The following is a 23,544-nucleotide window of genomic DNA, read 5'->3' as shown; positions in this document are numbered from 1 at the left end:
ATAGAATGAGATGGTACTTGATCAAGTCCTGGTATCTGTGGAATGTGCTTCCAAACCCACGGCTGGGCTTGAGCTGGCCTGAAATACATGGTATGTTAAGAGAATTCAGTAGAACTTGAAGACTGAAAGAATTCTCAAATGTTTTCACTTCATAGGACCCCTTTTCTTCTCTACCATCTGTGGATGTCTCATGAAGTACACACAAATATACGCCAATTGTAGCATACTGCTTGTATCACTTAAAAATGGTGATATCTTTTGCCCAAGAGAAGAGAGAGATGAGACAAAAGAGCAAGGAAGAAAAAAAAAAAAAAGGAAACTAATGTCTATCAAACGCCCACACTGTTCACTCCCTTTGCTGAGTTCTTTCGCACAGCACTGTGAAGTGGGTATCATTATTCCCATTTTAACAGATGAGAGCGGAGAAGCTCAGAAAGGCAACTTTACCCAAAGTGACACCCTCATAAGTGGGAGTGCTGGGATTTAAACCTAGGCTTTCTGCCTGTTGGTCCAGAGGGAGGTAGAAAGGAACTTTTACTAATGAATCCGTTCAATAACACTCATAAGCTGCTGTGCCATGGTGTCTTCAGGGCTTTTCCTGTCAAGGCATACAGCGCAGTATGGAAGAAAGGGCACGGGCTTGGGGGTCGGATGTGCCTGTGCCCAAATCCTGGCACTCACCCTTCCACCAGCTGTGTGGCCTGTTTAACAACAGGAAATTGTCCACATATGGCTACTTCTGCCCAAGGAGGAAATAAACTGCAAAGGAAATTCTGAAGTACCACTAAGTGGAACCTAGTGGTAGTAGAGGGGCACGGCTAAGAGTGTGGCCCCAGTATTAGACAGACTTGACTTCTAATCACAGCTTTAATGAGAGACAATAAAACATAGTAGTTAAAAATACAGACCCTGAGGTCAGACTCTGGGCTGCTGTCCCAGCTCTGACACTGACTAGCTCTTTCTGCTTACCTCTCTTTGTCTCAGTTTCTTCATCTGTACAATGGGTGTAATAAAAGTATACACCTCAAAGAGTTGTTGTGACCTAGGTACTGTTGAAATATATGTAAAGTATTCAGCACAGTGCCTGGTACATTTTAGATGCTCAAAAAGTGATTACTATTATTACTACTACTACTATTACTAGGTACCTGTCTTTGGGCAAGTTATTCTTTCTGAGCTTCAAGTACCTCTTCTCTAAAATGAGGGTATAATCATATCCACTTCAAAGAAGTGTTTGTGAGAATTCAACTGGAAACTGTAACACGCTTAATACCATTTTGATAGTTATTTTAATTAGCTAGATGCTCTGATGTTCATCTCTTCTTTGGACCATGACACTCTTCAAATAAGTTTATAGTTCTGAAGAGTTTCCCAAGAAGTAGAAATTGCTGTGTTCACTGTTAAACATCAAGTAAAGAACTGTTTTATTTTTGGAGGCATCAAAGTGAAGAGCACATCTAATGCACACAGCCATCTTCTCCAGAGGTGACTCTATAACACTCTCCCTGTGTCTCCTTCATTCTCATATTGTTCAGGAAATTGTTTAACTCAGAAAGTCAGAAAATGCTTTCTACCCTCCTCGAGGCAGAACACATAATCACTATATTTCCACATGAAAACATCATTGCAGTTTTCAACTTTTTCCAATAATCTTCAAAAACTAGGGGACTTCTCTGCATATCTCTCAGCACTAAGTTAATTTGTGTTGGTTTCAATATCACTGAACAAGAATGTACTAGTCCTTCCTTAAGGCAGCCTTGATTAAAGTTATAGTTTCTTCTCTTTAATTTTATATAACCTCTATGCCAGTTGGGTCTCCCTGAATCTTAGGATCAAAATAAGATTGACTCAAAGCACTCCTGCACTATGAAATTCAGTGCCTCTCCATCCCAGCACCACTTCACAAGATTTCTGCAAATTGGGGGGATACTAAGTGTTCTGGCTCTGAGCTCCTGCTCCTGCTTTATCAGAGGGATTTTTAAAAATTCATTCAACCTACTCTGTGTCAGGCACTGTTCTGGGCTCTTCATATGTGGTACAAAGCAAAGCGTACAAGTAACTTCTCTGTTTTCTCTCCTTCTTCCGCACCTTGTCAGTATGAGTGTGGAACATGTGGAACATCTATTCCTCAATTACAAGCAAAAAAGTTGCATCTTACAGAAGGTATCTGGGTCTGCAGCAGATATCACTGGAAGTTTGGGGATGTAACTTGAAGAGGAAGGAGGTAGAAGAGAGAACTAAATTGCCACCAAATTTTTTTTTTAGTTATGCAGAGTTTTTTCAGACAATCTTCTTTCTCTCCTTTCTCCCTATTTCAAATTCCTACTATGTTTTAATCCAAAGTAAATGTGATTTCCACCACCTCCACAAAGGGATTTGCAGAAAATATGAAAAGAGCCCATGGATGAACCATATACTCATAATAGCCTTTGCCTTGGCTACTACAGTGAGATCAAAGGGTTTTTAATTATCACGGGTAAGGATGCCATTAAATTCTTAGCCAGAAGCCAAAATTTCCAGTTTCTGCTTAGTGGTGGAGGGGTATGTGAAGGAGGTAGTGTCATACTTCTGTAACCCAGGTTTAGGAGAAACCTCAAGAAGTCTTAGGCAGATAGGACTATATATCATCTATCCATCTACCCATGCCTTCATTCATTCATTCACTCAACGAACCTTCATTTAGCACCCCTCTACCCACAAGACACTGCGCTTGTGGCAACACAATGCAGAATATGAGACTCAGTGTCCAGCTTCAGGGAGATCAAAGTCTGGACTTCAGCGAAAGAAAAAATCGTCATTGAACGGGATCTGGAAGAATAGACGGAATTCAACAGGTAGAGATGAAGAGATGGGAATTCCAAGTGAAGAGAACAGTCTCTGCAGAGATGCAGAAACTTGCATCCATACAGCCTTCACTGGCGTGGGGAATGGTGCAGAAGAGCTGGTAAGAAGGGAGCTGCAGGAGAGGAAGTGATGGAAGAGGATCCTGCAGACCCAAGGAGGGACAGAGTCACAAAGAGCCCCTTCTCTCAAGAACGTTCATGATGCCAGGCAACTCTTACAATTTGGACTGTCCTCTGTTGAAATTTGGTGCCCTGTAGGAAGATTGACATTCTGAACCACGTTTGCACTTGAGACATCAACTTTCTGAAACCCAGGCTAATCAAATGAAAGATCCAGTCTGTGTATTTTTGTCAACTCTTGCTCTTGCCTCTGCAGTCACAAATATCATATAGAGGGAAACCACATTCATAAAAGATCCCAGCGTATGAAGTACCTAATTTCATTGTTCATTTTGGAGAAGGGGAAAAAGATAAAAATATTGACATGGTATGATATGATTTTTAAATAAACTATAAACCTTCACAGAATTTAAACTAAAACAAATAAATGAGTAAAATTATACAATACTAGTTAAAAGAGACCTAGATAGACAATAAGTTCCATAATAGAGAAATCCAAGTTAAATTCTTTCAAAAACTATCACTTTCTTTGTTTACTGTGACATAGTTTGTATTATTGTTGTCGTAACTGAAACCACTATGATATTAAAATATCCAAAGTCAAGAAGCACATTTCTATTTCCAATTAAATCTTCTCTAAGAAAATAAGCGTTTGTTTTTTTTTAAATGAGAGTAAAAATGCAAACAGCTTCATTCTCACTTTTCAAAGAAAATGTCAGCTTAACTGTAAGCCTACTGAAAAAAATTTTTTTAAGTTGTTGGAAAGGTCAAGCAGAAAAAAATATCTCTGGAATTTCTAAATTTTGATGACTTTAATATACAAGTTCTGCAGCAAAGTATGTTATATTTTTACTGAAATTTAAAATCTCTTAAAAGACATTTGCAACAAATGTTTATTGTAGATGGAAATAAGACTAGAAAATGAATCTAACATTTTTATTCAGTTGCATAAGTTAGCCATGATATAGATATAGATATAGTAATAGATAACATATATAATATATATATTTAGGTATGACAGAACATATATGACATACACGTATGTGTCACAACTAAAAGCAACTGTGATCCATGATGGACTAAGGGAAAAAAACAGGAAGTAAGCCTTTAAAATAACTGATCTTCTATTACTTTGGTGTTGACATTTGAGGAAAAGCGTGTTTAAGTATAAGAAGTTAAAAAGAAGTCTTTGTGTTTTTGAGTCTAGTGAAATATTACAAGGTTTCAATTAACCAGAACACTCAGAGCTATTTGAGTGTTGTTATTAATTGAAATTTTTCATTGCATCAAGATTGACCAAAAGGGGAAAAAAACTTTTTTAGTGGCAGATCTTTCTAAAATGTATTAATGCTTCTTTCTGTATTACTAAGTACAATAACACTATACCTAATTCTTTCTTTGAAGAATGGAGATATTACTGTCCTCAGGGCTATTTCTCAGTGCATCTTTCCTTACTGAGTGGTACCCAGATGTAATTGTCAGAGATGGGCTGAATATATACTGACTGTGGGGCATAACTTGGAATCTTTAGTATCCTTCAAATGAGGTTGTTTGTTTGTAAATTAATTTTTTCTTCTAAACATGACATTTTCTGGAAAAATTAATTGAGGATACTGGTTAATTAGGTTTTTGTTTTTACTATAACTGAACAGATTATAAGTGGCTAAAAGGAAATAGTGTGATATTGTTAATCTGTGGAGGAGGGAAGAGTAATGGTAAATTTTCAGACAAATTTTGATAGATTTAAACCATTTTGAGCTTTCTTCAATTTAGTGTTTAGAGGAATAGCTTAAGTGGAGAATCTAAGACCTTTTATACTTTCTGGGAACCTTTTAAAAGCTTAATAAACTCTGGTATATGTTGATGTGGGAAAAACTAGGATCTTAAAGAAATTAATTTTTTTTCTATACACATAACATCTATCTAGAATTAGAATCAATTTCAATCTGTCTAATGAAATATCACTATCATGTAGTTGCTTTTATCTTTGAAACTAATAGATCATAATGTTTTATTTGGTAGGTTGAAGTAAGTTCAGGCCAAATCTCTTTTAAATGTTAACTTAATCTATTTTGATATATATCTGACATTCAGGAAGAAGAAAATGTAAGGGATTGCAGAGAATCCATCTTTAGGAGACTGAGAAAAACTTCGTAGGCAATTTAAAATTAATATTATCAAATCACTCTTTTGCCTGTAGTGACTTGGGACATAGATTAAATACATATTTCCAGTATAGGCGATATAGGCAATCTGCCTAAAGTAGGGTGTAGAAATGACTCAACACCTCCATGAACTCAACGGTCCACCAAACTGTTCTAATCCTTCAGAATTTAGGAACAAGATATGAATGTGGTGTCAATTTGTAATTCATCAGACAAACCAGTGAACTCATTAGTAGAAATATATACTTTTAGAACTGCTAGAAATGTTTTAACACTCTTAAGGTCTTCTATTGTTGAAGCCTTTCTTAGACTTTGAAAGTTGAAGGTCATCTTTTTTATTGTGATTATATAACTTTGGTTGAATAGATTTCCTAATATGGCCCTACCATATCAGGGCCCTACCATTGTCAACCCTAGAGCACATAACACAGTCTGTGAATTCATCAGCAATCTCATGGTACCTTGGAGTTTTGCAACTGCTACCTGAATGGGCCAGATCCAGATTTGCCTTGTTTTTCTATTGTTAGGGGAAGTCCATTAGCTTTTACATTTCATTATAGTGTAGCCTTATCAAATTACTCTTTCAAAATAATAAATAGTTCTTTCAGATACTGTAGACACCCAAATACATATGGAAAATAATTTACTCAGCTAATAGGATTTTGCTGGTTTTTAAAATTATTAGTGTATATTGAGTTCTCACTTTTACATGTTGTCGCTAAAATCTCTATTCAAGTTTGGGAACCAACACACAGCTCCTGTTGGCACTGGCTGACCACTCCACGCACAATCTTCATTTGAATTTCTTTTAGGTAACACTCCCTGACAAGTAGGTCATAGTCCCTGATGGGATATCACCATAGTGGCCAATTTTGGCCACCTGGGTTCAAAATTTATAGTTTTCAATATCCACAAAGTCCTTTTGATCAGGTTAGAAATCGCAAAAGGAATTAACTGAGAAGGCTTAAAATAGACCTGTAACTGAATTGTCTTTGGATGTTTCTAAACGATTTATTGAAGTATGAAAGTAAGATTACTTTGTAATCATGGGTAATTTTTTCATTATTGTATTAGTTTACTAGGATGTCCGTAACACAGTGCCACAAGCTGGGTGGCTTAAACAACAGAAATTTATTTGCTCACAGTTCTGGAGACTAGAATTCTGAGATCAAGGTGTCAGAAGGATTCGCTTCTTCTGAAGCCTCTCTCCTTAGCTTATAGATGGCTGTCTTCTCCTCATGCCTTCACATAGTCTTCCTTCTATGTCCTAATTTCCTCTTCTTATAAGAAGTCATATTGAATTAGGGCCCACCCTAATACTTCATTTTAACTTAATTACCACCTTAATAAAGACCCTACTTCCAAATACAGTCACATTCTGAGCTACTGGGTGTTAGGCCTTCAATGTATGAATTTTGAAGAGACAATTCAGACCATAACAGTTACTAATCTCAGCTCATTAGAAACTGGTTTCTCATTATCCCTAGTGGCTAGATTCAGCATCCTGGCCTTGCTTCGGAGCCTTGATTTCTCTGCCTTATAAGTCTTTTTTTTTTTTAACATCTTTATTGGTGTATAATTGCTTTACAATGGTGTGTTAGTTTCTGCTTTATAACAAAGTGAATCAGCTATACATATACATATATCCCCATATCTCCTCCATCTTGTGTCTCCCTCCCACCCTCCCTATCCCACCCCTCTAGGTGGTCACAAAGCACCGAGCTGATCTCCCTGTGCTATGCGGTTGCTTCCCACTATCTATATTGCTATCTATTTTACATTTGGTAGTGTATATATGTCCATGCCACTCTCTCACTTCTTCCCAGCTTCCCCTTCCCCCTCCCCGTGTCCTCAAGTCCATTCTCTACGTCTGCGTCTTTATTCCTGTCCTGCCCCTAAGTTCTTCAGAACCATTTTTTTTTTTTTTTAAGAATCCATGTATATGTGTTAGCATACGGTATTTGTTTTTCTCTTTCTGACTTACTTCACTCTGTATGACAGACTCTAGGTCCATCCACCTCACTACAAATAACTCAATTTCGTTTCTTTTTATGGCTGAGTAATATTCCATTGTATATATGTGCCACATCTTCTTTATCCATTCATCTGTCGATGGACCCTTAGGTTGCTTCCATGTCCTGGCTATTGTAAATAGAGCTGCAATGAACATTGTGGTACATGACTCTTTTTGAATTATGGTTTTCTCAGGGTATACGCCCAGTAGTGGGATTGCTAGGTCATATGGTTTTGATTTAGGTCATCCCAAACCTGGTCTCCTATCCATACTGTGACTATTCTCTGCCTCTGTTGCTGTTACTGAAATCTCTTTACTGCTTTCATACCTATTGCTCCTCTTACATTCCATATGGCTTCTAAACTCAAGTTCATTACGGTGGTTTCTGTAATAACCAAAAGCTAGAAACAACCCAAATGTCCATCAACGGTTTAATGGATAAATTGTGGTATATTCAGATGATGAAATACTATACAGTGGATAGAATGTAATAACTATTGCTACTTACTCCATGGATGAATCTCACAAACATAATATTGTATCTTTTGCTACCTACTTCATAAGGACACTTAGCCCACAGAGTCCATGAGTTCAGCAGTAACCATTCAGAGTCAATTAATATTTATTGAGTCACTACCATGTGCCAGGCGTTGTGGAGGTGCTTTCATATATACTTAATTCTCATAAATGTATGAAGTAGAAATATAGTATTTCTATCCTATTTTCAGAAGGTAAAATGAAGCCTTAGAGAGAATAATTTATAAAAGAGCTGGGATTTGAAACTCCGGTCTTCTGACTCCAGTCGTGGTATTTGTGCCAGCATGCCACACCATGCAATCCTTCTTTCCCTTCCGCTGACCATGGAGGCTACACTGGCTCCATTAGCTGTTAATCCCATGGCCACACAGTGACTGGGGCTCATCACTCCGGTGTCTCTCCATACTTTCCCTAACTTCTCTCCCCAGAGTGAGAAAGACTGTTCATCCTTTTTTTTTTTTTTTTTTTTAATTAACTTATTTATTTATTTATTTATTTATGGCTGTGTTGGGTCTTCGTTTCTGTGCAAGGGCTTTCTCTAGTTGGGGTAAGCGGGGGCCACTCTTCATTGCGGTGCGCGGGCCTCTCATTATCGCGGCCTCTCTTGTTGCGGAGCACAGGCTCCAGACGCGCAGGCTCAGTAGTTGTGGCTCACGGGCCCAGTTGCTCCGCGGCATGTGGGATCTTCCCAGACCAGGGCTCGAACCCGTGTCCCCTGCATTGGCAGGCAGACTCTCAACCACTGCGCCACCAGGGAAGCCCCTGTTCATCCTTTTAAGGAACCAGAAGGCATGAGGGAGGAGGCAACTCACACACTGCTGATGACCCCCCAGAGGACTATCAAGATAAGCAGAGATGCCAGAGTCTGATCCAGAATTTTAGAATAGAAATGCCCAAAGCCTCAGCTTCTCTCTTAGAACTGTTTCAGGGAAGTCAGGCAGGTGGAGTACCTTAGCTGAGACCTTTTTGGCTAGTAGCTTGTGAATTTAGCCTAGTTTCTGTAATTTAGTTTTCCTAAGTTACATCAACAAAACTGGAGCATTTGGTGACTGGAGAAAAAGCTGGTAAAAACTTGCACCTGCCAGAAAATGAGGAAAGATACAAAGAAGGCTACTGAGTAGTCAGACTCCAAGTCCACAGCGCTTATTCATAAATTAGGAATAGAGTTTGCCTGAAACATTCATAAAGGGGAATTCAAGTTCACTAGTTACTAGCCCTCCTCTAGAAAGAAAGTGGACACAGTGTAATTCTACCTTATGACATCTGCATAAATTTGCTATCTCAAATTCAAAAATTTGGTAACAATATATTTACCACATGGTCTTTACATCTATTTTTTAAAAGAGGTGGGATTCAATTTCTTTGCTCTAAGATAACAATAGTCAATGTTGAAAGGCCTCCAATTTGGTAGGGGGATGGAATTCTTTCTTCTTTGTTTTTTTTACTTGGTAAATAGATTTTACTTACTAGGGGCAAGACGTTGGGGGATGCATCTAATCACCGATAAGAAAAAGAGTTTCACAGGTAATCAAATCAATTCAAGGGAACTGTTTCATTGTCTTAACCACATATTTATCTACAGGGATTCTTATTTATTATATTTTCTTTGCAAAACTTTCCAATCAAGAATATGTGGAAAAGATGGGAGTGATAAAGAAACTGATTTTTTGTACATGGTTCCTCCCAAGTTTCCACACCACTATCCTTCCACATGTTACTATCTTGTGTACTATACCACCTTGGCTAATTTCAAGCACTTAGAAACCAGACCTCAATACCTCTTCTCCTAACCCCTCCCAGAGAGAGGCCATGTCTCACCTCTCCCTATGCCCCAAACACCACTGATTCAGTAGAATTTCAGCAACTATTTATGCTGGTGATGAATGATTCTCATAACACCTTACTTTCTCTTGAGTGTTGGATATGTATCCATTTGTGCAAGTAAGATACAAGTAGTCTGGAGTATTTGTATTTGGGAGGATATTTTTCGGAAAGAAAAAAAATAACAAAGTAATCTTTAGAACTTTGTGTTTTCAGTCTTTTTCCTTTTGCTTAAAAATAACCCCCCTCCCCCAAATGCCTGTTTTGCAAATCATCTGAGGTATTTAACAAGGAATTGAAAATAACAAAAGTAACCCTCTAATTACCATTGCATTTTTTTGGTTACATATTTCACACAATCATCAAAGGCCTCTCAAACATAAATGTATTTATATAAATATAAATAACAAATTTGGGATTTATCATACAAGAAAGGAAAACATATCATACCAGAAATTAAATGTTACTTCTTTTTTTATTTATTTATTTATTTATTTATGTATGGCTGTGTTGGGTCTTCGTTTCTGTGCGAGGGCCTTCTCTAGTTGTGGCAAGCGGGGACCACTCTTCATCGCAGTGCACGGGCCTCTCACTATCGCGGCCTCTCTTGTTGCGGAGCACAGGCTCCAGACGCGCAGGCTCAGTAATTGTGGCTCACGGGCCCAGTCGCTCCGCGGCATGTGGGATCTTCCCAGACCAGGGCTCGAACCCGTGTCCCCTGCATTGGCAGGCAGACTCTCAACCACTGCGCCACCAGGGAAGCCCTAAATGTTACTTCTTAATTATTTAATATGTATTATTTATGTCATCCTCAGCATAAGCCAAACAAGGTCAAAAGAAAACAATTTTTTTAAACCAGACCATTTTAGGTAGCAAAAGTTGTTTCCAGGTGCATAATAGAGAAACTCAATATTAATGCAAAATAGGTTCCAAGTAATTTAAAGCCACGTTAATCAGAGTAAGCCTGATAGTAAAACTTCACTAATTGAGAACTGGTTATAGATGAGTGAACACTGAGTGATGTGACTTTGACCCTTTGTCAGGAAAGCTTGCTAAGCAAACAGAGTAAATATGCCTGGGGGACAAGGTGGGAGTGAGACGGGGAATGTTTAACCTTCTCCAGAGAACAAACAAATGGTAAATTGTGGACAAATGGATCTTGTTAATTAAAAAGAAGTCTTATCTGTCCTTCAAAGCCAATTTTAAGCATCTTTACTTGGTAACCTTTTATAAATTTTAATGAAATTTTATTTAGATTTTATTTTTATTTTGAAACTATTTCATTTCTTTAAATGTCTAAGACTTTTTATGTAATTCAAAATCACCTTCTGTCAGAGTTGGCCATATTACGTGATTTCAGTACCCTCACGTGAAAAAAGTATTTAGTAGTTACTTGTATTTACTGAGTGAACTTGAGTGTCTATCACTATACCAAAGAATACGAAGTAGTTCAAAAGAATCAAGCACAATCTTTGTTCGCACAAGGTAGTTTCATTGATGAGACAGTCACAGAACATTTTACAAAATAAAGGATTATAACAAGGTCCCTGGGAGGAGCTTAATCTCCATGCACAACTCAGGAATTTGGGGTATGGGCAATCCTGTTCCTCAAGTGACCCACTGTGAAATTAGAAAAAATGACAAAGAGTGCTTTGGGACCAGTTGGTGACTCTGGTCATTGAGGGCTGATTTTTTTAAAATAAAAGTAGAGATAGAGGTGGACTCAGCTTCCTCAAGAGTGCTCCTGGATGGTCAAGAACACACCCTGAGACAGGAGAGACTAAAGTGCTTAGGCCTATTTTCTGAGGGAGAGACCACATTTTAAGAGTCACATCAGTTTTACACACCAGTGTTTCCTGCTTCGGGCCTAAATGTTCCAGGTTTTCTGAGGGTGTTTTAAGAACTACAAGATGAAAGCTACTGATTGGGCACCTATTATGATTGGTGAGTACTGTTAGGGGAGACACCCTGAAAGTGAACAAAAATAGTAAGGGCAGCATTGGTGGTAAGGGGGCCTGTTAGGGCAGGAACAGCTGCTGTGGAGGTGCTGAGGAGGTGATGGAAGCAGCTGCTGCCGAAATGGACTACCCAGAGGTGAGAGAGAGAGCAGCCCCAGGGACACCACACTGACTATGGAGAAGACACAAACCCAGGGTCACCTTATGCACCAGCCCAGTGGACATAGTTCAGAGGGCCCAAGATACTCTTAAGGACCCATAAAAATGTTTTAATTATATCTTTCTTAAAATCAGAACCCCCAAAATGACTATTACAATAATGAATGTGTAATAATAAATTCAGTCTGGATTATACTTTTCTTGATACAGCTTAGTCATAAAATACATTCTTCTACCTTTTTTTTTTATGGAGGAAGGGGCCCATGAAGGCAAAAGTTTGAGGGCCTATAAAAGTCATAACGAGCCCCTACACCAATCATTCAGGCCAAGGACAGTGAGTGTGCATGCGGGGGGCGTGGAATCCCAGCGACTTTCATGTGTGGAGGTTTAGAATTAAAGAGATTGTTATCCACGACTCTCCCATCACCACATACACATACACCACACACAACAAAAAGTGCCAAATAGCACATAACACGAACCGAGGGCATAGGAGTTATATAGTAGAATGTAATTAGAATCAGTCCTCATTCACCTCAGAAGACTTCATTGCAAAGGTGATGGTTTGGAGAGTCATCTGGGAAAAACAATGCTGGAGGGAAAAAAAAAAAAAAGTAAGAGAGAAAGATATGGAGAATCAACAAATCAACTAGATGTCTTCCTTTTAAATGCCGTGTGTCATTATTTTAACTAGAGGCATCAATTTCCTTACTGCAACTTGACTACCCTTATTAAGGAATCAGTAATCATATTATTTCCAGCTATAAACAGATCACTGAACCAGTGGTGAATTCATAATGATTTTTCAATTCCTCATATGAATTGCTAGTTAAGAAAAGAGAGCATTCCATCCATGCTTCCCAATTGTTTACATCTAGATCTGTGCTTCCTTCAGGATGTTTAGAACCAAGGATTGACCAGTATGCTCAGATTTAGTTCTATTTGTACCACCTTTAAAATTTACAAAACATTCTGTTGGGGGTGGGGATGAGTTAAATGTTACTGTGATAGAACCAGCATGGTTTGAACCCTACTCTATGTTGGAAGAAATCTACAGGAACACACAACTAGGAGAAGACATAATATGGTAGGCAAAGATCGCCACCATTCATGGAACATTGATCTGACGTTTTCCCATGTTGAAAGAGAAGTTTGAAGAGAGCATAACACTTATCATGACATTTACCTTCCCAAGTAAAAGAAGGTTATCCTGGCTCTGCACATGAGAGACAAGAATAGCCATCAGAAATTAGCCTTTTTGTGGCCAGTTTCCCACAGGTGCATGTTAAGTCCAGGGTCTGGAATTTATGAGATATATAATTTTTCAGCATATGCAATACTGAATACCATTTCATTTCAAACAGTGTTGCTAAAATGATCTAAATGTCAGGTACTTGCTTACATGTATGTATGTATGAAGAAATATATTCAATACATTCACATTTGTAAACTTGATTGTAGTTTGTCTATCCTTAGAACAGTCATCCTAAAAAAACCTGTTTAATCTCCAATATTGTAAATATAAAATTTGGGGGGAAAATGCATGAAAATGTTAGAGTTGCTATTTTAACTTTCTTGTTTCTGTTTTTTCTCAATTTTTGGCAATAGCATATATTAATTTTACAATCAGAACAAAAGGAAGACTTATTTAAATTCATATATTAGCTAATTTAGGGTTAGCAGAGATGTCTGGTATTGTAGTCTTTTACTCTTCCCCTAATTTAATATATCTCCGTTTCTTCTGTTTAATATCTTTGATAAAGAGCCTCTGTATTATTGTCCACAGATTAAGAATACTAAAAATAATTTTTAAGTTACACACTCCATAGTAGCAGTAATAGAATATGCAACTAGAAAATTGCTTACAAATGGACTGTGTTACTCTGAAATTACTTATTTTATTTCATGTGTCCAAGATAGATCTCAGGAAAATCCTAGTGAAGATGGCATTTCATGGCATTGAGTTAGCATTTAATAATAATTGTAGAGATGCTAAAGCTTCTAAGCCTATTAAGATTTACAAAACAGAAAAAATTGTGTATATGTGAAATGTTAGGTTCATTTTCTAATAAGATAGGAGAAACGAAAACATTTTGTTAGAAATGTGCTCATGAGTGAAGTTACGGATGGCTGATTCTTACTGACCACTGCAGACTAAAGAAAATATTTCTCCAAAATATCGCTTAGATCCATACTGTGCAATTATACTGAGAAGTAGTTGCTGCCCCAAACTTGGGTGATACCATTGGAAACCCTGCGTTTAGGGCAGTTGATGAGGGCAGAGTGGAAGAGCCCTCCCACCCCTAACAAAGCTGGATGGAGAGAGAACAGTGTGGTAGAGAAGGAAGCACACAGGCTGGGAAGTGGGTCTGGTTCCCATCCGGGCTTAGCTTTGAGGCCTTGGCCAAATCACACCATCTCTGAGCCTCAAAGCCCAAAAATGTCTAGCAAAGACAGTAATGCCTACGCCACAGGGCTCTCATGAGATCAAACAAGTAAAAACATGCAAAACACCCAGCAGAGTGCTCAGCACACAGTAACTTCTCTAAATAGGTTAGATCCCTTCCCCGTGAGACAGGCCTAGAGCCCACACCTTCTCATCTGAGGATACCTCATAGCTTCACAGCCTGGTATCCAGCCTGAGAAGATCCTGTGACTTCCAATATTTTCTACTCTGTTTCTTATATTCTATATTTTAAAAAGAAGAAGAAGAAGAAGAAGAAGTGGGCCAAAATTGAGTTTTCTTAATAAATGTTAGTGTCACTTGCTACACTCTGTGTTTCATGCATTTATGCCTGGTGTTATAATAGAAATTAGTTAAAAAGATTATTCTCAAGAATTATTATTTGTTAGAAAAGCTACTATTTTATATATTTCATTTGTGAAGAAACAAAATGATAAAAGAAATTTTTTAAAAATCAAAGAATTTTCTACAGCAAATCACAAAAAAAGAGAGGTTTCCCTTTATGCTGATACTGTTTTCTAAACAGTCAAAAATATCTCAAGAGATTCAATAAGGAAGTGGTAAAAGGTGATTTTGAAGTATTATTTGAAAAGAAATAGGCTGAAATAATTGCTAGAGGGTGTCATAATGTGATAATCAACTTGCAAAGTTTCACTATTCTCTTGTGGCTAGAATGACGTATTTAGAAGCATACCGGTTTAATGTAATCTAAATCCATTTATTTGCTTGAGTGTGTAGTCAGTGTATATTTCCTTTTTGCTGTCTTCATGATGTTTCAAATAATAGATTAATATTGACCTTATGGTGTAGTTCTCTTTAGAAAATTGAGCTTGAACTATGGATAATTATGTGTATATATTTCTTACAATGTTTTAAGACACTGAATTAAAAAAAAAAAAAAAACCTGCACAGTTGTATTACTGTCAGCCCTGCAGAGCTGCTGATAAGCCAAGTTGTATAGTTTCATGAATTGCGAACTCAATTATCAGACAGGTTCTGAATTCTAGAAGCATTATCCCACAAGATAAATGGACAAGTCAGAAATGACACAGCTTGATTTTAAGGTACCAGGTGGAGGTGGCAATACAATCTGGGGGAAATCTTGGTTTGATATATGAGTGCATTCATGTGATTTGGCAGTGGTTTTAGACACCATGGAGATGTCACGTGGCCGACCTTCCTGCTCAGTTCTCGGACTATACCACACTTGTGAAACAGTGAGGCTCATGGGGTAATAACTCAAAAGCCAAAAGGCTATAAAGCAAAAAAGTTGCTAGCAGGCACTAACCTGGGTGTCATGACTCTTTTCAGGTAGTAGGTGTAACCTTGAAGAAAAAGTGGCACTGTCTTCAAAAAAGTGACCTGACCCTGGCTTTGGTGGGTTTTTCTGCAAGAAATAAAAAGCACCGCATGTGTTTATTATACATCCTTTCTAGCTGACCACTGCTTTGTTCTAGAGTTCAGCATGAAAGGACTAATTTTTGTTTTCTTTTGTTTTTGTTTTAGTGAAATGGCATGTCCGTTGCTAATTCTAGCTATTATAGTTGCACATGTGAAAAATACCTATACATAGTTTATAGATTGGTAGCATTTCAAATAAATGGTATACTGAAATATTGACCTGAAATTTTTTGAGATGCTTATCAATTGATATTTTTTTTCTTAGCCCAAGAAAAGAGTCTGAATCATTATTTTTTAAATTTTACCTTGTAACATTAGATATGTTTTTTTAAATATATTAGGAATTTAAATATAAGCATGCCACTTTGTTTATTGCTATATTATTAAACCTCTTGGAGCATGGAAAGAATTCTTCACAAATGATTTTGCTCTTTTGAAAAAAATAAGCTGCAAAAATATTTGTTAAACTATATATAGTCTGTTGATGAGGGTAGCTTATAAAGGTATACTGAGCTTACAGTATGTAATGTTTTATCCAAATAATTTTTATATTTTGAAAAAATGTCAGTTTGAGTGCCATAAATCTTTTCCCAGAATTCAGAACTGTATGTATCTCTATTTTAGGAAGATGACATTGCTTCATTAAAGGAAAAACCTGGGATCATTATGCACCCCAATTTGTATGCAGTGAATCACTGTTGCCCTTTATTCTTCCAGAATTCAGTTAATCTAAGGATTGTGCCCATATAAACTTTTCAGAACACAAAAGAAAATTACCACTGTTATATCTGCTGAATAAAATCTCTAATAGTTGATTTTCTATCATAGAAATAACACATTATCATTCAATAATGCTAGTTCTTAAGTTACAAACCAAAGAAACAAGTTTTCAGCATTGTAAAGAGATTCACACATTTTTAAATGTAGTAAGTATACAGAAAGTTTTTCTTCCCATAAATAAAAGCTGCCACTCATTACATTTTAGAAAGGCAATGCCTGAAAAAATGGACAATGTTCTGCTTCTTAGAGTCAACCTACCTTTTAAATACTTAAAGCCCTGTGCAAACCAAAGATAATAATGTAATTCTATCCTCTTTAGTTGCACAGAGACTATCAAGATTTATTAACCTCTGGAGTTAATAGTGACCGTAGCTCTTAATTCCCTTTCAGACAACGGACCCTCACATGTCCATTTTTGTTTCTTTGCCTATATCTCTGTGTGCTACATTTGTATTTTAAGTAGATTTACAACACAGATATTCACGTGTGCACTTAGTATAAGGTTGTTTTCTCCAGAGAGGCTCTGCCCAAAGACCAAAGAAAATGGAAGGTTTTGTTTTTGAAGTGTTTAAAGATTATTTAATTTTTACATAGTATGAGATGTTGCTAATTGGGTTGGGAAGGTGATATTTTGTTTTTTGTTTTTTTCCCTTATGCCCTATCTACTCTCAAAAGCTTAATAATCTGGTAAACTAAAACCCCAGAAAACCAGCATACCCCTTTACAGTCCATAGTTATGCTTGTATGAGGCCAAAAAATTGTAGATATCAATATATCATTGCCTCTATTATTAATCCTCCTTTATTTACACCTGGATTTATGAGATTCTCCAATTAAAAGACATTTCTAAAATTCCATTAAAATTTTTTGATCTCAAGAACATTGAGAGTTGAAAATTTTTTTCATACTACCTCTCCAAAATAAACAAGCTGGGTGAATTCCTGTGATGTTAGGCTGCCGAAGAATTTTTAGAGGTTTTATGACACGTTTACTTTTTATGCCCGATCCACTCAAAAATGACAGACTCCAGAGATCACCGAGCAAAAGTCCTCTGTGGGAGTGAGACCCTGATCCTAATCCCTAATCCAGACTCCTCACTGTCATTCAAAACACTTAGGGATTATATAGGAATCATTTTTAAATGAACATAACAGGCAATCTATAGTGTTTTTAAATCAATACTATAAAAATTGTCATGTCATGTAAATTGCCTTAAAATATATTATACATATAAAATACTATGTTAAAATTAAATGTAATATGTCAGCTGTAAAGGTGAAAAAGTAGCTAACTAAAAAGTTCACAGATAACCTTTTTTCAGATTTTGTGTGTTTTCTCCTCAGCCAAAAGCCTCAAGATTCACTTGCAGCAGCCTACCTCTTCATTTATGTTGGATTGCTCTTTAAACATTAGAATATCTTGTGATAAATAATAAGTTAAAGATTTCTCCTGACACAAGTCATTGTTGATTTCACTGTTATAGGGAAAAGGCTCTAGGGCGGCAGATAAGGCTGTTGCCATGGTGATGAAGGAGATACCGAGGGAGGAGTCTGCTGAAGAAAAGCCCCTCCTTACTATGACATCACAGGTGGGCAGACCCTTAGGGTTCCTGTAGGAAGCTGACATATGTTAATATATCAGATATTGTGATTCTTAACTAGAAAAAAAAAAAAACATTAACTCGATCCAATTTTTTTTAAAACACAGTTTCAATGAAACAATTATACAATATAAAATGAAAACCAAAATTGCTAAAAAAAAAAAAAAGGAAAATTCCATCATTTAGTTACTTATTTGTGGATATTAATTTTCATTACTAAACTTTAGTTAAAAAAAGAAAAAGAAAACATATGTGCAAGTAAAACATGTCGCTTCTTTATAAAGGAGTCTGTCTTGTTAACAACTTTGGGAAAGAAATAACAATTAAGCTAACGGTACATTTGAACAACAACCAAAAAAAAAAAAAATCAAATTCCTATGAATAAATACAACTTATATTGCATACATATGTCAGTTTACCAGTAGAATATCTAAAATTTCTTAAATGTTAAATATATTTATGTTGTGACTATGCATACTACGTATGTCTATACATATTTATGTGGATAACTAATTTACAGGAATGAGCCAGAAGTCCCTGAGTCTCCATGCAGAAAATGGCATTTGTGGCCCCTCTTCTACTTAGTGACCTTGACAACAAAAATATCATCTCTATTAAAAGCACATGAGGGGCATTTTCCGTATTTATTATAATAAGTATAGAAAAAGATTTGCATTTGTATGCAAAGACACACTGAGAATGAATCCTGTATGTCCTCAGGGACTTTTGAAACACCCTGTAAAATCCACATACATATGTATGTATAATATACTCATCACCACTCTGTGGAACTATCAGTTTTAAATTCTTAAATGCAAAATTACTTACTTGCATTTATCTTATAATTTAGATTAGATTGTTATCTTAAACATTTCTTTTTTTTTCCATAATGCAATAGTAAATACAGTGATTCAGTTCCAATTATATGAACATGTCTAGATTTAGAAAAATGTCCATTTAAATTCCTCATGAAAGGCATTTATATCAAAAGCTAAATTATGGCAACTTATTTTTAGAATATCATCAGATAACATCCCCAGCTGCTGCCAACATGTGTGGTTTCATTTCATTCTAAACACTATGCTGTAAGTAATGAAAATTATAATAACATATAACATCAAAATTGAATAATAAAAAAGTTATAAAGATTCCCAGGACTTTGGGATAATCTTATGTTGTGAGGTTTTTGTTTTTGTTTTTTTTTAATCCAAAAGAGGAGATGCTTCTTCCCAATGACACATAGTAATAGTTGGAAAGAAATTTGCTTAATATTTACCAAGGCCTCCATTCTTTACTTAATTTACATAGTAAAACATATACAGTTTTACATTGATCTCCTGCCTTTGTAGAATCCATATCCAAAATATACAGTCCACAGTTCCTCAGGCAAATGTTATGGGAGGTGAGAACCACTTGGAGTTCTCAGCTAATGGTAGAGCCATATTCATCAGTAGGTAAGAGCTATCCAAATTTGCAATTGGCATAGTTGTGCTGCAGCATATCATTTCAGGACATCACGATTTAGGACAGGCTCTAGTGCCCAAAATTCTTTTTCTTCAAAACCGTGCATTGCTATGTGCTTTCCAGTAATCATTTTCAAATGTCCAAAATTACCACTATAACCTAAAGTTTAATTTAAATTTAATGCAGAATAAGAATTTTGATTTTTTTAATTAGAAAAGAAACTAATGATTACCGTTTTCTCATATTCAGAACATTTGTGTGTACCAAGTTCCTTCTTTAATCCCTGTCTAATGTTGCATTAACTGTTTTTGAGGTAATAGTTACAATTTTACTGCATGAAGATGATATAATGCTTTCTTTGATGCATCATATTCTTGTTGCATAGTGACTAGTTTATGAATCAGCAAACGGAGAGTTCTGATTCATAAAATGCAATGCACCTATTGTGTTGATAATCTTATGGAATTAATCCTGTGACAGCTGTGATACAATTATTTCTCAGTCAAATGTGGTTTTATTAGTTGATATACTTTTTCCACTATACACAAGTGGCTTCTTCCCTGCTATGCACCAGTGGCATGCACAAGCCAAAAAGCAGCAGAATGATCTGAAAAAGTGAGTACTTCTCATGGCAACCACAGCATCCAATCTGTGTACCATACCACATTCTTACTCGTTATCTTGTGTGAATGTATTAGTGTCTTGAAACATGTCTGTCCCATGTCTCCTGTAAAGCCCCTATGACATAGTGCTACATACTGCAGGACACACTGACTCATCTTCATCACTGGTGTGTCGATGCCAGCTGCTCATTCACAGATCCCAGAAATGTCTGAAGCTAATTGCTGCTCTCCCAAAAATGTCTTCAGGACAATCATAATTGATAAAATACAGAATAAGTCCTTGAAACACTGAGTCCCTAATTTGTTTAGTAACTGTTCATTCCACAGATTGGTGAGTGTAGAATAGTTTATATTGAAGCATTTCTGTATTATGTGATTATTAGGATCACTTTTAGAGAGATTTAGCCAAGCATACTCCAGTCAAGTCATTTATAGTACATTGAACAAATTGAACAAAACAGAAGAGTTGGCCAGGTGACCTGAACTCAGAAATTGTGGGACCCCTGAGAATTGCTCTTTTTGTTTCATTTAATTATTGATTCTTTGCTAAACAATGTGTCAAGCTCTTCATAGTAGTTCAAGTTCATGCTGTCCTAGACTAACACTTTAAGTCAAACAGTATGGAAACAAATGTGCATTGATGAGAGTTTTGAAGGGAAAAAATATGTGAACCATCAAGTCTTGGAGGAAATAGAGTTTCTCTAGACCTGTGCTGTTCAATACAGTAGCCGCTAGCCACACGTGGCTATTGAGTGCTTTGTGGATACCCCGAATTGAGATATGCTGTAAGTATAAAATACACACCAAGTTTTGAAGATTTAGTCCAAAGAAAAATAATGTAAACTATCACATTAATAATTTTTATATTGATTACATGTTGAAATGATAATATTTTGGATATATTGGGCTAAATAAAATGTGTTATTAAAATTATTTTCACCTGTTTCTTTTCACTACTTTTAAAGTGGCTACTAGAAAATTTAAAATTACCAGGCTCTCGTTATATTTCCACTGAACAGTACTACTCTAGACTGTAATGGTATAAATAAATCCAGTTTGAGGCTAGAAGGGAAAACTATATGCCAGCAGATTGAGTATATCATAGAAAAATTTTTATTCTTCTTTATGAGAATGAAATGGCTTTAGGGAATATTTTTCTCTCATAAGGAACCTTCAGAAATTTTCATTTTAACCACCTCCCCTGGTACTTTTGTAAGTAAGGAATAGCCCATTCATTTTTTGCTGCAGAGCACAGTGTCTTAAAACTATGTGTTCCAGACCTCTTCTTGTCAAGGGAATTTTTTCTTAACTCAGGCTTTGTTTTTCTATCTGTCCCCACCCCTTATAGTTTGATACTGATTTAATTTTGTGTCTGATAAAGGTAAAAAAGTAATGTCCTTGATTGGAAAAACATTCACAAGGCTGCTAAATACAGTCTTGTTTGGGTTTTCTGTTACTAAACTGAAACAATTGCTTTAATTATATTCTCCTTCCTGCCTTGATGTTAGTACTATCCAAGCTGTAAACAATAATATTTGTTCATTTCCCATGAATAGATTCACATTTTTATGTCTAACTATCCTGTCAGGAAAATATTTGTTGTCAGTTGGTTGACATTTAGATCAAGTCAAAGAGTTGAAAGTTATCACATGGTTATCCTTTACAGGAAGATCCACTGAGATCCATATAAAGAACTGGGGAATGGGGCAGTACCATTAGTACTGTTAGCTCATAAGAAATTAATTCAGTCGGGTGGCAGAATTACCATGACAAAGCCTTCAAAGGCTGAATACTAAGGGGTGCATAGTAATGTTTCAGTTGTTTCCTCTTTTCAATGGATTGAGTCAGTCAAGTTAGTTTTAATATGGTGACTATTTTGATGGGCTTTGCACACGTTTCTAAACTTGGATAGGACTAATAAAGCCACAAACAGATAGTTTAATTATAAAATTATGAATGAAAACCTACTTAACAAATGACATATATTGTACTTTTAATCAAGAGAGTGCAAATAATAAAGGAATTTTCAAAATGCATAAAGATATGTCTATTGAAAGCATATTTGTGTTTTTATTTATATAAAAGCAACCTTAATTGTTCTATTATTTAGATGAGATAAAAAGACTGGTATATTTTTACAAACTTTTTAATCAACATTACAAATATGAGATATTTGTCAACTGTTTTTTAGCTTATTAGCTTCAGTGTTTTAACTTTTAAAATTATTCTTTAAGTACTAAAATGTTTAAAAATAAAAACAGAATATTTTACTTTAAACTAAAACAATAGATTGAGATCATCAATCTGAAGTGTAAAATTATAGAATAATGAGTTATTATCCTATACAGACTTTGTTTTCTCACCTAAAATGTATTTTGGTTTGGAGTTAATTCTTAGTGATATAAGCTATCACAAACTTTAGCTCTATATTTTTTAATGAAACATCTAAACAATATATTGTTTAAAGATAAATAAACTTAGACTTAAGTCACAAAACAAGCTATCTTTAATGCACTGGAGCTTAAGTAGCAGGCAGTATTTAAAAACAAAATGCTCTCCTTTCATCTTGGTTAAATATTCAGCTTAGATCATATAATAATTTAATTTTTTAACATTTAAATTAAGGAAATTCAAGTTGAACTAAGGCAAATGTATTTTTAGACAAAGTTTTAAAACAGACAATAATTCATTAAAGGTGGATGATATTGTCTGCATTCTGCTCAACACTAAACACTGTACTGATATAAAATAAGAACCAATTTTGTCCTGTGGTGGCTACCTTTAGCCCCATCAACTGACCGGTCTGACTAAGTCATAAGTAAATTGAAGGCATTTGACTGAATATTTCATTTACAACCTATGATTACAAGGAAGGTGTAAAGGATCAATAGTCTTGAATTCTGAGTGACAAGAAGCTCCTACATGCGAGTTCTCACCTGTCTTCTTACTTCTGCTACTCCCTTTTGTTTCCATGTCCATTGACTGTGTAAGGGCTTTCTCTCAGAATCTCCAAATTTGAATCTCTGATTTAAAATCTCTAAGTGAGGTAGTGGTGTTATTTCTTGAAGTACCACTGGCTTCCCACTTGCATTGGTCCATGTCCTGCTTCCAAAGATGGAATGAGGCAGGTCCATGCCTTTATTTCAATTTTTCTCATTAGGCATTCATTCTTGGCATTTTTGACTTCTTGGTAGAAGCCTTGCATTTGGAAATGTTCCTTTAGATACCTCTAGGTTTCCAAGCATTTCAATGATGTGACAGTGGGGGAATGTGGACTTAGATTTGTGGTTTAAAATTTGCCAGGAATTTAGTAAACATTTCTGAGGACCACTGGCCTCTCTATGAGTTGATTAAACCCCATATGAAATTGAGGATGCCCATGCAATCATTCTTTTATACAATTCACCATTCAGTTGGACTGTATAAAATCAGTCAACATTTATTAAACTGCCACTATGAAATACAAAAATTAATTGGATAAGGTCTCTACCTTCAAAGAGATCATAGTCTAGTGGGAGGAAACAGGTGAAACTAAGGTTATAAAATTGGGTAAAGCATGGGAACACTGAGATGTTGTAAGAAGGCACTTGCTGCC

At 36.0% G+C, this 23,544-nt stretch overlaps 1 protein-coding gene across 1 annotated transcript in view; it reads left to right on the top strand.

The window, feature by feature from the left end:
- The window catches only part of PEX5L (peroxisomal biogenesis factor 5 like), a 182,772-nt gene that overhangs the window by 57,708 nt on the left and 101,520 nt on the right, over positions 1–23,544 (top strand). Inside the window, exon 3 of the mRNA XM_068545420.1 lies at positions 17,746–17,850. Within this exon, the coding sequence (XP_068401521.1) occupies positions 17,746–17,850 (105 nt within the window). The remainder of the gene's footprint in view (positions 1–17,745; positions 17,851–23,544) is intronic.

This window comes from Eschrichtius robustus, chromosome 6, assembly GCF_028021215.1.
Source record: "Eschrichtius robustus isolate mEscRob2 chromosome 6, mEscRob2.pri, whole genome shotgun sequence".
Classification (NCBI taxonomy): domain Eukaryota; kingdom Metazoa; phylum Chordata; class Mammalia; order Artiodactyla; family Eschrichtiidae; genus Eschrichtius; species Eschrichtius robustus.
Note: the sequence above shows the minus strand (reverse complement) of the source record. Positions and strands in the feature narration are given on the sequence as shown.